Source organism: Haliotis asinina, chromosome 5, assembly GCF_037392515.1.
Source record: "Haliotis asinina isolate JCU_RB_2024 chromosome 5, JCU_Hal_asi_v2, whole genome shotgun sequence".
NCBI lineage: Eukaryota > Metazoa > Mollusca > Gastropoda > Lepetellida > Haliotidae > Haliotis > Haliotis asinina.
In genome coordinates this window covers 47,082,837-47,100,834 of record NC_090284.1, presented here as the reverse complement: position 1 = coordinate 47,100,834, position 17,998 = coordinate 47,082,837, and the positions used below count along the sequence as shown (strand labels likewise).

At 38.5% G+C, this 17,998-nt stretch overlaps 1 protein-coding gene across 1 annotated transcript; it reads left to right on the top strand.

Annotated features, from left to right (window-relative positions):
- Nucleotides 1-477: 477 nt before the first annotated feature.
- On the top strand, nt 478-17,648 carry LOC137284634 (monocyte to macrophage differentiation factor 2-like). The gene is made up of 8 exons (XM_067816525.1): nt 478-592; nt 1,349-1,472; nt 9,471-9,552; nt 11,608-11,771; nt 12,771-12,845; nt 13,796-13,897; nt 14,640-14,709; nt 16,368-17,648. Exons 2-8 carry the CDS (start codon nt 1,378-1,380, stop codon nt 16,590-16,592), a joined length of 813 nt encoding a protein of 270 aa, XP_067672626.1. The 5' UTR covers nt 478-592; nt 1,349-1,377; the 3' UTR covers nt 16,593-17,648.
- The last annotated feature ends 350 nt before the right edge of the window (nt 17,649-17,998 follow it).

Here is a 17,998-nt window from a genome sequence, read left to right as displayed (position 1 = left end):
ACTCCTAATAACCACTGTCAAGGCGAAACGGTTAGCCAGAGGTGACATTGGGCTATACTCGTGTCTTCACTATAACCAGAGGTCCAGGGATACTAATTTTCTACGGGCCATCGCGTTGACAAAAGTTAGTCTGGGATAGTCCAGCATATAACTAGACGACTTCGCACTATACCAAGGTGTGCCTTGGCTGGAATACGAGTTTATTCATATGAACTAGTCTGGGAAATTCTCCGGTTTTTCAAAACCATTTGTGAGCAGTTATTATTCCGAAACAACACGGCTTCTGACAGTAGTGACGAATAAATGTCAGTGTACCGTAGAAGTACTATATATTCGAGTTATTTCAAGTGCCACACAAAACCGATATCCTGCCATTTTTCTCATAGAGGCCGTGGTGAGAAGCGCAAGCGCTTTTGAGAAGGCAAACCAGTCTAATCCGCGTACCGGAAGTTTCCAGACGAAATCCGGAAGTAGAACATTGACTACTGGACCTTGACTGGATACAAACTGCAGTTGACGAGAGTGCAGTGAGGGCGGGTCGTTGCTATCTGCAACAGCAAGGGAAGGGAAATCAACGAAAACGATGTTAATGGTAAATGTCTTACTCTGACACATACAAGCAAAGTATCAGTTTACGATCGTCATTATGTTTATTTAATCTGTACATTTATGCAGAGACCATAAATACGATATTTTTACCAGTTACTTTGTTGGACTGAATATTTAAAGCACACCACACGTATCAATGGTCAGTTATTATAAGTGAGTTTCATGTTTCCCTTTCAAATGTTACCATGGTTACATGAAACATTTACAAAATGTTGTGAAAATTTCCCAACCGTAACCCCCGTTATATTTTATCATTCGATAATAAATAACAAATGTTTATTTATAAAAAAAATAATCCTTAATACTAACCACTACCCTAAACCTAATCAACATCCTTACCATAACCCTATGACCCTAAAACCTCCAAATAATCCTAATAAATAGGATACATTTCAAGTTCTTACCAAATTTTGTGTTATCATTTCCTGTGATCATGTTAAGTCCAACTTTGTTTGATGACTATATCCACAAAGATTTCGTCGCGTGTATTACTTTAGATTTCAAAATGATAAAACAAATAATATTTGTAATGAGGAACTCACTGTACATTTATGTGTTTGATGAGACATGTCTCAAAATATAATTTTTAGATTGATAGTTGAAGTGGTTAACAATAAGATATACTTTTCAAACTTGAAAGCTTATGACATAAGATATGATATATTTCAAAGGTAAGATCTTCAATGGAAGTGATCATGTGTTGGGTTTTGAAGCTCAGTTTATATTTTTTCTTTTTAAGGCTGTGAACACGTGACAGCAGCAGGAGAAATGAGGTGCAGCAGCAACAGCAGTAGTTGTGACATCAACATCAGCAAGATGCCACACCTACTGCGACAAATCTCCTCACATACTGACTATAAGAGGTAATCTTGTTTTGCATTTGTTTGTAAAATAGTATCTCCTAATAGGACTGAACTGGTATACTGCTGTTTTGTGTTTTTGTTTTGTTATACCAAAATTCACTTTGAAAATATGGTATGTTTGGTTTAACAAAAAGTAACATCTTACTCAGCTTATGTACACTTCTTTCAGAATGTCATCAAAAATATTCCATGTAATTTAATTCTAGATGACATCTTCATGTAGCTACTGTTTCTGACATTTCTGTGCCACTATTGTCAAGATGACATCTTCATGTAGCTACTGTTTCTGACATTTCTGTGCCACTATTGTCAAGAACTCATGCAAATTCATTCGACTGGATGAATAAGATCCCGAAAAGGCACTTTCATTTCACAGGTTCCAATTTTTTTCAAAAGCCACTTGTCACAAGGCAAGTGACTTTAAGGAAGTAACGTGTCCTGAATAATTTTCCACTTTCCATGTTTTTTATGGCATAATCATGATGATGTAATTATGAAAGAATAAATCAGCATGGTATTTGATATAACTCTGCTTTGTTATCGCTGTGAAATTTAATACTCTGTCTGTGAATTCTGACATATTTTGTTGGTCCCAGCAGCTTTTATCCGACATCTGTACATTCCAAATTCCAACACCATTTTCTGGTCCCAATGACAGTATCAATCTGGACAATCCTACATCATCACCCCCCTCATATTGCTGAAAAAAAGGCCAGTCAACCTGTCAATGGCCAGTTGACAAGTGACATCTCTTTGGCCACAACACTTGCTAATTGGGAGTTAATTAACAGGGTGATAACGCATGGACCTTTGTTTTTATCCACCAGAGCATGTTTTGCAGGGGTGTTACAATGCGCTCTGTCCGTCTGTGTGGCTGTCCATGCATCCATGCACATTTATCTTTTCCAGAACAGAACTTTAAGACCGCTCAGTATTTCTTCACCATACTTGACACATAGATTGCTCTGGCAGTGTACTGGTGCCCTTTGGTAGTTTTGGATTTCTTAAAGGGGCACTGATGCCAAGCAATTTCCGTGGACTGGTGGTTTCTTTTGTTATTGTTTTTCTCCTGCGAGTACCTGGATGATATCCCAGTATTCGTGACTGGTTCATGATCTCTGCTGCACCTCCCATATGAGCAATTGATAGTTTATGTGTAGACTGATCTACAAAGATGAAGTCATTTTATTTCGTTATTATGAAAACAAATCAAACACCTTGAAGTTTACTCATCTGATATAAAAAAACCCCGTTAGGACAGAAAAATAACGAAGTCAGTGTAGGTCTTTATATTTAGTTCCTTGTCACATTTGTATGCATTTTGAAAGTGAATAAAAAAAACCAACATGGTCTGCTTATACTTACAGTGAATTTCTAACATGATTTTAATATCTAAACATTGTATAGATTGCCAACGTGAATCATATTTCACACACACCCTATTCGCGACCTAGGGCATGTTTTCTGTAATACAGCTTCTGCTGAATGCTACAAGAAATAAATTAAAACAAAATGCAAATATTAAATTTTAAGACAGATGAAAGTTATAGCAACAATGTCAGGCTATTACCTCATTCAGGAATGTATCCATCAATCTTCACATAAAAGAAAGATATTCCATTCATCTGCAGCTGGTTAATAATCCTGCTCTGTGTCTTGTGTCTTTCAACAGCCTAATATGCGAAAAAGTGACACATCGTTTGAGAATTTTCACACTGGTGTAAACATAATCTCACTGGTCACCCAGGACAGCACACCTGGCAACTAACTGTATGATGTCCGCCATTAGTTAGCCAATAATGAGCAACAATCAATAAATAATACAGTGGCGATTAATTCTTTGTAGGAAGGATTTTGTTTTTACACTCGTACTTTACGACAGGGTGTACTCAGTATAGATTACTTAAATCTACACTCATAAACATTGCCATTTTGACAAATCCACTGTGGAAGTAATTAATCAGTCAGTGTGTTATCAGTTAATCCTTTCATCAATTTTTGTTTTTGTAACTCAGCTGATAAACCCTCTTGCGTCATTTACATGCACATATTACATAACATGCAATACATTTGCCATTATAGACCTTAATTTATAATGTTAAGTATTTACTCCAGACAGGAGAAATGTCAAATGGGAACCTATGTCGAATGTTACCACTATTTATACCCATTATAAATTCATTAACTGATCATCAAGTGAATGATGACAAATAATGTGAGTTACAGCAAGGAAGATGTAATCTCTGTGACGCATGCAGCCTGAAAACACTTTTAGGCCGAAACTGTTTTGAGGATACCAACGGAACTCTGTTGTTACACAAGAAATGCACATAGGTGTTTGCTGTGTACTTGGTTAAATGGGTATAATCCGTTTTTTTACACGCAAGAAAATTTTCAGATTTCTCTACCAAAGGCAAAGTCGTTGTTATTAGTTTATGAATTCAGATAAATCAACTGTGTTTTTTTATTATCATAGATACTAAACCAGGGCTGTAGCTACCAAACTTTACGTATGATGTTTGCTTTGACAGCTGGACCAACCCTCAAAACTATCTAAATATAAAGTTTTGGAATCTTTCGGACTTATATGAACCAAATGGCTTGGTACGTGTCATATTTTCACATGACATGATTAAATATCGAGGTAAAAAACACAGAAATAGGATCAAATTGGATCAGTCACTATACCATCCAAGCATCAGAAAAAAACTACACTGCTGGGATATTTTGTTACAATCAGATAAGGAATACCGTGGATATTTTAAAATAACGACATGTGATGGGCATCCGGCCTCCTCACTTTTTAGGGTGAAGAAATTCTGCTAATGTGGACAGGAGCCCAGTCCCCTTGTCCGTCACAGTCAAGGGAGTGGGTGCTGACCAATTTGCTGCTTGGTTTCGTAATTGATGAGAAGCATTATTCGCTCCTCATCAGTGCCCCTTTAATAAAATATTTTGGGCACATTCATGGCAACAAGTAGGACTTAAACTGAAATTGGTGATAGTGCTGTTTTCCAAAGCAGAACCCTAAAACCGATCCTTATTTCTTCACCAAATTTGATACCTGGATTGGTCTAGTGGTGTACTGGTGCCTTTTGATAGTTTGGGAATTCTGAAGAAAATATTTTGGTGTTTCCATGGCAACAAGTTTGACATGGATGGATATTGATGACTTCGCTTTCTTGTTACAAACTGTTTTTACAAGCCCATGTGAGGACATGTCAGGAACCAGTGTTTTGTCAAGTATTGGATTAAAGGGAACAGGTCAAAATGGCCACATGACAAAATGGCCACACTGACCCTAGTCAAAATGGCCACACAAAAAAGTCAAAATGGCCATGCATTATTTAAGTTATATATTTATGTTTTAATACTCATAACATTTACATGATTTGATATTAACATCTTAAAATGAAGTTATATGACACTTAACTCAATGTCATTATACTTTACTAAATAATGATGGACAGATATGAACTGGATATCACTTATCTCTATCATGGCTGTCAAGTATATATGTCAACATCCACACAACGGCATCCATGACGACAAACTAAGAAAGTTCACAAGAAGGACAGTTACCCGTAATCAGGAAGAGATCTTCGCAGCCTAGGGCCTCTACAAGGATAGAAAGTTTAGCCCTGTAGAGCTTGTTTTTTTGATTAGCATTATTAGAAGTTGATGAGAAATGAGAAAGTTAGATTCTTTATGGATAACAGTTTCTTTACTGCAACATGTAGTATTACTCAAAGGGATTAACAACAACAGTGGATGGTGGTGATGATCTGACAATAAGAAGAAGCCAGTGGTAACTAAGTCTGAAACAAAGTATACATGTCTGATAGGATAATTAGTAATGATGGCTAGTGAGCTCTAACCTGTTGTTTTTATCAGTTCATTGTATGCAGTTGGGATGAGATATCCCTGATCTCTCTTGATTGATGGCTTGTGTCTCCAGATTTGAGCTGCTTCTGCAAGTGTTTTTTCACTTACAAGTGTTTTTTACATAGTTCCAAATTAGGTTGTGATTGGGAATTTGATGATGTGGTCTGATATTGTTGATTTTCAATCTGATTTTGACATAGATGATAAGTGTTCTTTGATTCTGATATTTAAGAACATACATATATATACTTGTTATTTGTTGAAAATACTTTAATAATACATGTGTAATAAACATCAAGTTTTGCCTGATAAAACATCTTTTGTCATTTTACACCTTGATATTAAATAATACAAATGTTACAAGTATTAAAAAATAATAAAATTATGTATGGCCATTTTGACTTTTTGGTGTGGCCATTTTGGCTAGGGGTTTGTGGCCATTTTGACTTTTTTGTCACCACAGACATGGGAGATACCATTATTGTAAGCCCTGCATTTGGATGCAAATTCCAAAAGATTTATGCTTGGAACAACCAAACTGACAGTGCTTTTCCACAAGAACATTTATCCGACCGATTTTATTGTTAATGAACAAAACCAAAATAAACTGTACCAACCAACAGCTCCTTACTGAAATACGTAAGGAACTGTGGCACAGCATACTGTTGCACCCCAGTCTCCTGAAGTACTTCTGCATATCATATCTGATAAATACTCAAATTTTTAGGCTAATCTTATCTCACGGGATGCACTCTTTTTCTATGACCATGTGTGGAAACGTGCTGGTCTCTAGTCACCTAACCTCTAACCCCACACCCAGTCTAAGTAAACTTAGTCTCAGTGTTATTCGTTACACTCCACCACTGAATCTAACAAATCTTAGTAGAAGGTCGTGACAGGTAACCTTTGAGCGACCTATGACAGTCCAATCAAACACAAGACTGTTAAATAGATATACCCAATCAGACAACGGCTACTACTTAGGGATCGGAGGGACTTACAAAATATGCAGGTCACTGACACAGATCTCTCCACAAACAAAAATCCACATATAACACAGTTATTTGAGCTGCAGTATATTATATGCTTTGGGGTTTCAGTTGACATGGCCACCATTAGCTAATATTTCTGCAAACTGACATCCTTGAATATTGCCCAAAACTCTATTTTCAGTGACTGTTTACTCACTGTTGTCATGGGTGTAATGTGTGCCATGTGCATCACCTGGAAGTGAACGTACGCTGAATAGCTTGCGGAATCGTTCGCGTACGAACCTTTTTGAGATAAAAACTTCAAAACGTCAAAGCAAATGTCCACCTTCGTGATTTTGGTGAGAGGTCTTCTGATTGGTCAATCTCAAAGGTTACCTGATGCGATCTCCCATAAGGTTTTGTTAGACTCTGTAGTGGAGTGTAACAAAAAGTACTGAGGCTAAGTTTACTTAAACTGCCCCCACTCCATAGCAGGACCTGTCAGTCATCTCAGTAAGCATCACCTGAGAGCATACCCATCATTCCCCACCTTGTTGCTATACCCTGTGGATGTGTGTAAGGCTCTGTCTGCAATGCATCTCTACTTTTCATCATGGGGCTAACCGTCCCCTCTTATCGTTGAATGGGCACAAGGCAAAAGGCTGACAGGGATTAGCAGACTTTTTCCAAGAGTCTATCATCATTTCTACATCTGAAGTGAGATCGTCTGTATCTTCCAGCTCACTGTTCATCACCATCACCTGATAAAGATTTCAGCAACATCAGATTCCTCAGTGAGAATTACATTGGTTTTCCAACTCCAACTTTTGAGTTCAGTAACGGGACACACTTCGCTGTCACAGTCCCGACTGACAGTTCTAGTTACTTTTTTCAAACACCTTATATGATTTTTGTCAGCAACTACTGACACTGTATCTCTTTTATCTGGAGTTGCAAATAACTTACCTACAGTGACTTATTGTCTCGCAGCTTGTCTACAGCAATCCCACCAACTCTAGTGATCATATCATGTTCAATACTCCCTATTTTCTGCTTGTGCACCATTCTCATCAGTGTTATGATCTTGTCCACCCATAGTGTATTGGTCAAAGGTTCGCTAGAGTGCATCACTCTCCCACAATTCAATGCTCCAGTATGACCCTACACTTCTGTTTGATTTGTTGTTACAGGCCAGGGTGCTGCTATGATTTGACCCTGCACTTTGTAGCAGTGCATCACTCTCACTGTAGGATGAAGCAGTGCACCATTTCACTTCTGTTCTCCACTTATTGGGTCCAACTCTTTAGCCCAGTCCACCTTCAACTGGATCAACACTTCAGCCCAGTGTGCACTTAGAGATTGGATCAACGCTTCACTGTTTCTGATTGGGACAGCAGTTCAACCGAATGCATTGTTATGATTGGAATTCATCCTGGTTGCTTCCTTCATGGTGATGATTTCATGCACGCTGGTTGTTTCTAGTGCGAGTCTTGGGTCATTTCCCACTACAGCAATCTGTGCATTGTCCACTGGTGTCCCATCACTCACTGGATCCAGTCTGCATTTGGTTGTCCTCTGCATCACCATTCCATCTACATCATCAGCAAGTTTCTGGACAGACATATTTAATTTCTGGGTGTGGTACCAGGAGTGCTTTTTGGTCAAGTAGCAAGTGTTGCTTTGTCTGGATTTTATGAGTTGGACCTTCCTGGGATCACAGTTTGCACAACCAACGTTCCTGCAGTTTGTCTGACAATCTCCATGCCCAGCACTTACTACATTCAGCTCTTCATCAGTACTGTTACGGTAGCTCATTGAACATTTCTTATCTCAGGTGAGATCCCTTCTTCAGTTGCAATAGTTGCAGGCCTTCATGTACAGTTTTGGCCAAGTGAGTGTTGTCTATGCCTGAATCTGAGGTCGACAACCCCTAGGAGTCCTTCTAGAACAGCTTCATCAAGTCCTTCAGTGGTAGCTTGATCAACAGAATGGTTGTGCTGTATCTCTTTGGTACCCCAGGCATTTTCACAGCTCTAGACTCTTCGTCAAGGGCAAGAGCTTCTGGATTTAATGACTCTGCCCAGGCCTTGACCCTCAAGGGTAAACTTTTCCTTCAGGGTGTACTACTCTTTCTGGCTCCATACATCAGGGTAGGTGACCCTCATGTGTTGATTGTCCTATCTCAGGCGCTCCAGGCCCATCTCCAGTGGTTGATGGATGAATTGAATGTCTGCGCAGGAGTTTGTTTAAGGTCGATTGTCCCCACTCACCACCTGTATGTTGACGCATCTCTGCACGGGTAGTGATCTCAACTTCTCAATCAGTAGTGGACTCACTCAACATCACAGTTTGGGCTAACCACATCCTGGGGCTGAAGAACATCACAGAATCTCTGTCCCTCCAGTTTGTCCTTCCATGAAAGAGTAGAAACTGCATTCTGCAGGTGTGCCTTCCTGACCTTGTGCCTTGCAGAGTCAAAGCCAACAGTAGATCTGTTCGCTACTTGGTTCAATCACCATGTCCCTATTTGTGTCCCTGATTGTGGACCCTATGGCTTGGGAACTTGATGCTCAGGCCATTCCCTGGGATGATGTGTTTTCTTCAATGGCCAATTCAAGTCATTTACCACTTCCAGATTGCGCCGATCTACTGGTTCATCCTCACTCTGATCTGTTGCATCGGTCTCTGCTAACATTCCATCTTCATGCCAGAGGTATTTACATAAATCGCTAACTGCTAAAGGTTATTTGAAATGAATTGTTACGGCAATCACATAGCACACTGGAAGTCCACCTGGCCACTCCACTCAAGTGTATTGCAGGACTAAGGGTATAGCGTCTTCTATTACAACTTTGCCAAATGTAGCAGAGTACCCACAACATCTCAGAACCTCCAGCAATTTAAAGAGTTCATACAATTCTGATAGGATAAAATTTGACAGAGTTGGGATAGAATGCTCTTGAAAATTACTGACAACCATTTGTAGTGATATGGAAATTAATACATATTCATGTAGTTTATGTACCTCAGAGATAAATGTGTATGGTCAATTCTCCTCATGTCAATGACCAGATGACCAGGTCCTCAAATAATGGTTGGATATTTCGAATGGTCACTGTGTTTTGATGGGTCTTGGTTGTAGGTTGATGAACAGTCGTGCCAAGCCAGGACAAGCCTACGTCCCTACAGATGCAGAACACATTGCCAATGTTATCTCTCACGGGGTAAGTGCTACTTGTACAGGAGGTATTAGATGATTTCATGAATGATTTTATGCTTGTTATTTTCCCATGTTTCTGTGAGGATATGTGAGTCATTGAGTGAGTTTGGTTTAACACTAGGGCTGCAACAATTCACCCAGACCTCGATTTGATAATTTCAGATTTGATTCTTCATGTGAGTGAGTGAGTGAGTGAGTGAATGAGTGAGTATAGTTTTATGTCATTTATAGCAATATTCCAGCAATATCACGACGGTGGACACCAGAAATGGGCTCAACACATTGTACCCATGTAGGGAATCAAACCCATATCTTTGGCTTTGTGAGTGAATTCTTTAATCACTACCGTGCCCCTCTTCATGTAAGTAAAAACATCAGTTTTCATTTAACTCTCAGAGGTGACCTTTTTATTGTGAAATACTTTGCCAACTTTGCAATGTCTGCTAACAACAATTCTCACTGTATAATTAGCTTGGCTTCAACCAATCATGTTTCGCTTTATTTCAAATTCAAAACTACTTGAGTTGGAGTCAAAGTTTTTGCTCTGGCTGGGTGGAAATCATTTAAATACACATTCCTATATCAAATTAAATGGTGATGATGGTTATAGAAAATAGAAACTAAGGTGTCTGATTTTTATTGAATGGCACTGAATCGTTGCAGCTCTATATAACACTGCTTTTAACAATGTTCCCGCTATATCTGGTATTTTAAAGGGGCTTGACTCACCATGCACATGTAAAGTAGCACTGTGTTGAGCAAACATTGTCAAGCAACTAAGTCGCAGTTATCAGTGTAGATGATTGTGTGGATAATACTTAAGAATGAAGATTTTTGTGGGTATCAACTTCTTTATTATGAGAACACAACATTTTGGAGTTAATGCTTACTCCTTTATCAGGTGACTGAGAATGGGGTACGTATATACAGCTTTGTTAACTCATTCCACTTGTTACTTTGTTATTGTTTACCTGTACATATAAATATAGCTCTGTACCCCATTCTCCTTCACCTGATGAAGGAGTAAGCATTAACTCCGAAATGTTGTGTTCTCATAATAAAGAAGTTGATATCCACAAAAATCTTCATTCTTATATATTTCACTTCTAAATGTCCTTCAAAGACTGGATAATACTTGTAGTAACAGTTCTCCCAGTAGTGTCTCAACTTTCCCATTTGTTAATATTCAATCAAAACTCAATCACTGATTGACTTAGGCATTGTCATGTTGGTTTATGAACACTAAATGTAGTACCTACCTCACACACTAGTAGCCTGATCCATATATGACTGCTATGTATACTGTTTTTATCCTTTGGTTTGATCCAGCTGAGACACTTCCTCAAAATATGCTTAATAATTTTTCTGTGTTTTCATTCCTTTTAAAAGGGCAAGTGTGATTCTTGAATCAAAATGTAGAAATTTTGAATTCCAATCAGATAAAGAACATATCTTATACACTTGTATGAATGATAGACTTACATCCCCCCTCCCATCAGGAGGTTGAATCAAGTGAACTTTCAAATTAAGTATTTGTTGTCCAGGGGCTCCTTTCACAAAGTAGCCTTTACTAAGGTTAACCATAACTCCCATTCTTTAACACTGCGCAAAGGTTACCTAAGTTTGTGGTAGCCTTAGTGCAGTGTTAAAGAATGGGAGTTAAGGTTAACCTTAGTAAAGGCTGCTTTGTGAAAGAAGCCCCAGGCATTCAAGTTTTGCTAAATGCATATGGAGAATTATGGATGTTTTCTCCATCTCAAAAACACAGTACCAATGGAAGTATATGTTATATACGTTTCTGAATGCAGTGACGTCTTGCTAGAACTTGCTTCGTAGAAGAAGGGTGGTGGGACAGCCGACTGAGTGAATCATTTGCTCATCATCCTGAAGACCTGGGTTCGATTCCCCACATTGGTAGAAAGAAACTTTTTTCAGAAAGAATTTATATCTGAGACAAGTTGATCTACTATGTGACAAATGCAAGGATATGTATCATGTGACTTTCTTAAAAAGAGGTTCCATTTCCAATGGTTGTTACATTGAGCTTTGCTTCCCACAGTTATGGATCTTGCCAAGTGTCCTGGGTCTACTATGGATGGTGTACCTGTCGGTAACACAGGTCCAGTTGATCATCGCTGTAGTGTACGGCGGTGCCCTTGCAACACTGTTCAGTGTGTCCACTACCTTCCACACTGTCTCTTTCTGTGCCAGCAAGTTCAGCAGGTGAGGGGGCAGGGGAGTCTCAAGTGATTCTTGCTGAGGCAGGTGTTTTTGAATGTATGGGCTTTGTTGCATTCCCTGGTTGATGGTAGCCTGTCTGGTGCTTTGAATTAAAGGGGAAAACCAAGGAGCAGGGCATCTCCGAGTCAGCATCATGTGAGTGGGTATCCATGTTTAAACTGTACCATTGTGTCCCAGATGACTATCACAATAAGTGGTAGTCTGTACTAGCTCTGTGAGTTAAGTAATCTTTAAAGGAACTTCCCTCTTTCCCCTACAGTTTTGTGTATTTCCTTCAGTCATGACAAAAATAGACAAAGATAGTGACCATGTGGCCCTTTGAGATCCCTTAAGAGATCACATTAAATACATTTTGATGTTTTAGTTAACAAATATCTGGAGCCCAAGTGATTTTAAAAGCTGAAAGTGTTGTTAGAAGTCAGGTTTGATTGGTTGAAGACATTTTCAACACTTTTCATTACGTGAGAATGCTTTTTGGTGTTATATAAGACTATGAAATAGGCGTTCACAATGTATGCCGTTCGTTAATATTCTGAGATGCCTCAACCCGTGAAGGTCCCAGGGTAGAATAGGCCATGCTTGCAATAAAAGGCGACTATGTTTGTCGTAAGAAGCAACTAACAGGATCAGGTGATCAGGCTCGCTGACATGGTTGACGCATGCTCATGTTGTTGATCACTGGATTGTCTGGTCCAGACTCGATTATTTACAGACCGCCGTCATATAGCTGGAATATTGCTGAGTGTGGCGTAAAACTCACTCACTCACTCTGAGATGCCTCACCTTTCTACATTTTACTTTATGTTCTACCTACAAAATCAGTTACATTCAGTTTCAGATGCACAGAAACTTTACCAAGTGAAACGTCTGCCTCACACTCAAGATGAGATTTTGAAATCTTTTTAAAAAAAACACCCCAAGCTTGAAAAAAATATGCCTCTTATATCCCTCAGATAAATATGTCATCTGTTTCTGTTTCAGCTCATTCAAGAACTTCTTCCATATTGGTGATCGTGCCGTCATCTATGTCTTCATTGCTGCTTCCTACACTCCATGGTGAGTTCTGATTCCAGCAGGTTGGGTCAGTGGATAGTGTCACACACAAGACCTCAGTTTGATTCCACACATGTGCTTTTGGTTTTGAAGCCTTTCTTTGTAAAGGTAGACTTCTGCCATGTTAAACTGCATCAAAGAGTAAATCAGGGTTAGGATTAGTGCTTATCACTCTGACTGACAACAAATTCAAGGGGTGATTAACACATGAATGTGAAATATACAGCTGATAGAAAGTATATTTGTTAAATTTTGTGTACAGATATGTCGTGTCAGGTTTTGAGTAGTATGTGATTTGATATTTTTTAACGAGACTCAATTAAAGGCACAATGTCACCCATTTTCCACAATATTTTAGCCCATATTTCATAAATACTGGGCATATGTACTTAATTTGCTTCCAATTGATGCAATAAAAGATTTATCACTTTCAACTTGCTGAAATGGATAATTGAAACTTAGAGGCAAACAGATTCCTTACAGGTAAAACTTGTCATATATGAAATGTAAACCATTGTTTCGTACATGGAAAACTGTAGCTCTTGGTGATGTCAGTGTTTTCCGAATTGGCCTCATACGCAAGTTGCGTTATAGGATGTTCATGAAAAACATTCCAAGGGACATAACTCTGTGGGGTTTGCTTGAAAGCAGTGTTCAGCCGAGAGAGGGCCATAAAGACAATATAATGCAGTGTTGCATTAATTCATTTTGAACTTATAGGGGTAAGAAATTATGTTCTAGCTTTCCTCAGGACTGATATTTAATATCATTGAGATAAATATATTTTTTTATTTGAGAGAAATGTGGGGTGATATTGGGCCTCTAAGGACTGGCCCATCACAAAAGCTATACAGAGTAAATGGATTATTTTCACCTTTGTACCTGCAGGTAATTACTAATTTGTCCATGTTAGAATGAATCTGTATTTACTCTGCCCTGTGCCATGTGTGTAGGTTGGCCCTGAAAGACCTGGGATGGTGGGGTCATCATCTCATCCTGCTTATCTGGTCCCTGGCAGCCTTCGGCATCACCTACCAGTATATCTACCACGAACAGTGAGTATATGGCATCACCTACCAGTATATCTACCACAAACAGTGAGTATATGGCATCACCTATCAGTATATCTACCACGAACAGTGAGTATATGGCATCACCTACCAATATATCTACCACGAACAGTGAGTATAGAGCACCATCTACCAGAGTAGTGGGACATATCGCCTACCAATAAAGTGAGTATTCCATGTTACCTGCCAGTGTGTCTACCATGAACATTGAATTGTGAGTTATATCACCTTTCAGTATATCTATCATGAACAGTGAGTATACTGCATCACCTACCAGTATATCTAGTACGAACATTGTGTATATAGCATCACCTATCACTGTATCAACCATGAGTAGTGAGTATATTGCATGACCTATCAGTAAATCACCTATGTACAGTGAGTATACTGTATCACCTACTGGTATATCTACCATGAGCATACTGCATCACCTACCAGTATATCTACCACAAACAGTGAGTATATTGTATCACATACCAGTATATCTACCATCAATAGAATGTATTAAGTCATATCACCTACTGTTATATCTACCATTACCAGTAACAATTCTGTCAGTATATCTACCACTCATTTTGAGTATGTAAAGCACCCTCAGTGTTGGATGTGATTTACAGTGTCTAATGTAGTTTATTTTATTGGCTGTCTGGCCATATTGTGTGACATGAGTTCCCTGAGCCTGTGTGATATGCTAGATGGATGTGTGACTATGTTGTCTCTATTCCAGGTACAAATGGCTGGAGATTGTGTTCTACATGGGTATCGGGATCCTTCCGTCATCTGCAGTATTTCTCATGGTATGTAAACAAGTTTCATCATTGCATAATTCTAATTATTCAGCTTAGTGTGGGAAAAGAATAATTAATTTGAATGCAAAAGGCTGTTAATCGAATACCAGGACTTGGCATAACCTACAGTAAAGTGTGAATAGTTGTACTGTAAGAGCATGTTTAGATTTTACTGCCATGGTCATTTTTTTATGTATGAGTTGTCTTCAGAATCAACTATTTGATTGGAAATAGGTCCCCTTTTCCAGATGAATGTGTCCTTTGGGAGTCTAAAGTGAATAGTTATCTCCCTTGGTTCAGTTGACACATCTTCACATAAACAGGGTATGAAACTCCCATAAAATTTCAGCCAGATCACAGGGCTGGTTAGATGTAAAACTTGCCAGCTGTGACCAACCCTTACCTGCTCACAAAATATCTTCACATACATGTCTAAATTTTAACCCATCCGTCGGGCAGGTGAATTTGATAATCTGGCTTTCCATGCTGAAAATAACCGGTAAAAGAGGGTCGGGCAGACAGGTATTTCTAACACTGACAGATATATTTCATCCTATGTTAAGTAATATTCTGTGACTGTTGAAAAGAATCTATTTCTTTTTTTTATTAAACAGAAACTTGTGAAAATGTATTCTTTGAAGAAAACGCCCATGGCATTTGACAGAGAATATGGTTAGCACAGCTTCAAGTGTTTGAGAGGCATTTTTGGTAGCTAGTATACAATAAAGAAACTGATCATCCATAAAGACTTGTCATTCTTGTGCACAGCTTGCACCCAGATATGCCACAGGAGTATACCCTTTTGGGTGGAAATGCTGAGGCTCTCGAAAATGACTGTGTATACATAATACAAAATACCGTAATTCATTCATAGTGCCTTATTTTTTAGCCTTCAGAACACCTTGATTTTTTTTGTCGAGAGCCGGAAATTGCATACACATTTCTAAAGGCAGTGCCTTCTTGTATCAATAATTTTGATACCTTAATTCTCATTGGTTGATTAGTCAGTTTGCCCTACTTTACCTGTATCTGTCCTCAGATCTTCATGCTAAGAAGCATTGTAAATGATCTCGTTGTAATTATATTATTAGTTTGGCAGGCTGTCTAGCTGTCAACTCTTTGCTGCATTCTTTGGGACCCATATATGTATCATTTAGGAGATAAACATCATGTGTTGGCCAATTTCCGGGTGTTATTGAGTATTGGAAGCACGGGAATGCATTTGGAACCGACGGCGTCAGCCGGAGATTTCAAATGAAATATTCCCGTGCTTCAAATACTCAATAACACCCGGAAATTGGCCAACACATGATGTTTATCGACATTGTAAACACAAAAGCAAACCAAAGGGGTTTTAGTGTCTGCACTCGTTTATATCGAATAATACGGACACAGCAGTGAAGTGTCATCAGCTGGCCAGTTCAGCTGGTTCTCATGGTAGCATCTGGAGTTCCTCATTTGTGACGTCATTCTAACTTTACGTCACAATATGATTTGAATGACGTCACCACTGTTGATGACACAACAAAACAATTGTTTACGTGTCAATACGTGGTGAATAGTCTTTCAGTTTCCGGGAATCTAATACCATTTAATCATGTTTTTCAACCAATCAGATTACAGAACACAGTAACTTTTGGTTTACAATTTTTCTTATCTCTCCTCAGGAAGAGTGTTCCGGCATCTATGAGGTGCTCATTGGTGGAAGCATGTACATGTGTGGAGTCGTGTTTTTTAAAAGCGATGGCCTCATTCCTTTCGCCCATGCCATCTGGCACTGTTTTGTGATTGTAGGTGCTCTGTTCCATTTCTATGCTGTATGCACTTACCTTCTGGGTGCCAGTGCCATCAATGTTGGTGGTCAGAATACAGTGGCACATGATGAACTCTGAAGGTATATCCACCCCTTCCTCAGCTTCCACTGACTCTCTAATCAGCTCTGATGTGACGTTAAATATTAACTCACTCACTCACTCACTCTAATCAGCTCCTGGATAATGTATCAGAACAAGATGTTACTGGGTTGGCTATATACACCAACAATGATATGTAAACCAATGTTGATATATACTCTTCAAAAAGAGTAGGGGATCTTCAATTTATTTACGATTAAACATTTTTAGGAGATTTATCGGAGTCAATCAATGTTAATAATATATTATTGAATGTTTTGAGAGTACATAACCATTTGCACTCCCTTACAACCATAGTTGTTTGGAATGTAGTTGCTTTTGAAAGATGATTGGTGTATGGCATGTAATTTGCATGTCTACGATTTTCATTTTAAAACAAACGACTAGAACAAACACTAACAAATGTATGATGCAAGATGAGTATCAAAATTGAAATTCTAAGTGATTTCTTGAACTTCTTGAAAAAACGTCAAAATCAAGAATGGGACCCCATGCACGTGTATGGGGCTACTGCGTTGTGCATATCATGCATTGTTTTTAGTAACAGAGGGAAATGGTGGTGCGTTCATAAGATGTCTGTCCTTGAGACGTTTGTTAACGTTTACAATTCCTGTCCAAATTGAAAGTTCATTATCCTCTACATTTTTTTAAGAGTATATATATACACTAATGTTGACATATACGCCAACATGGATGTATAAACCAACAATGATATATGAACCAATGTTGAATCTAGGGTTTTATCAAAGATATTTTATGCCAAACCAACAGTTGTCCACTGCTTATCAAAATTTTTGTGGTCAATATACCAGTTAAGACAAATAGAATCAATACAAAAAATTTTGAAAAGCAAACAAAAATGATGTATCAAATTTTTTATTCAGTGAAATACTGCATTTAATAGTACTTATACATTTTACAGGACAGCTACTGTCATGAGTGTTTATAGCAGCTAATATGGCTACTTTTACACAAGAAGTTGTTGTGTCATGGGTGGATCCAATGTCACCTGCTAGAAATCTAATCAGAAAAAAACTTAATAATCTTTAATGTGGAAGTAGCTCATGCGCATTCTTTACCACAATGGCGAAAAGGTGTTTGGTAAAGTGTATTTTTATTATATACTCTGTTGGGTTCATCCTTTAAATATTGGCCTTGCTATTAAACAAATTTGAAATTCATGCCAAAGACATTCACACTGTAAAATGTTCCAGCTTCAGGTTCCCACTGCAGTTTGAAATATTTCACCTTGGGTTCTGAAATACTGACCAGGGGAAGGTAGATAGTACTTTCTAATTATCGATGATATTCCAACTACCTCTTCATGACATCCAGTCTTTGTGTCATCCCATGACAAAATCTTTTCCAGATCTTGCAATTTTTGT

Coding starts and splice junctions, on each gene's coding strand:
- LOC137284634 (XM_067816525.1), top strand. CDS start 1,378: ATGAGGTGCAGCAGCAACAGCAGTAGTTGTGACATCAACATCAGCAAG. Junction 11,772..12,770: donor TGTGCCAGCAAGTTCAGCAG/GTGAGGGGGCAG, acceptor TTTCTGTTTCAG/CTCATTCAAGAACTTCTTCC. Junction 13,898..14,639: donor CAGTATATCTACCACGAACA/GTGAGTATATGG, acceptor TCTCTATTCCAG/GTACAAATGGCTGGAGATTG.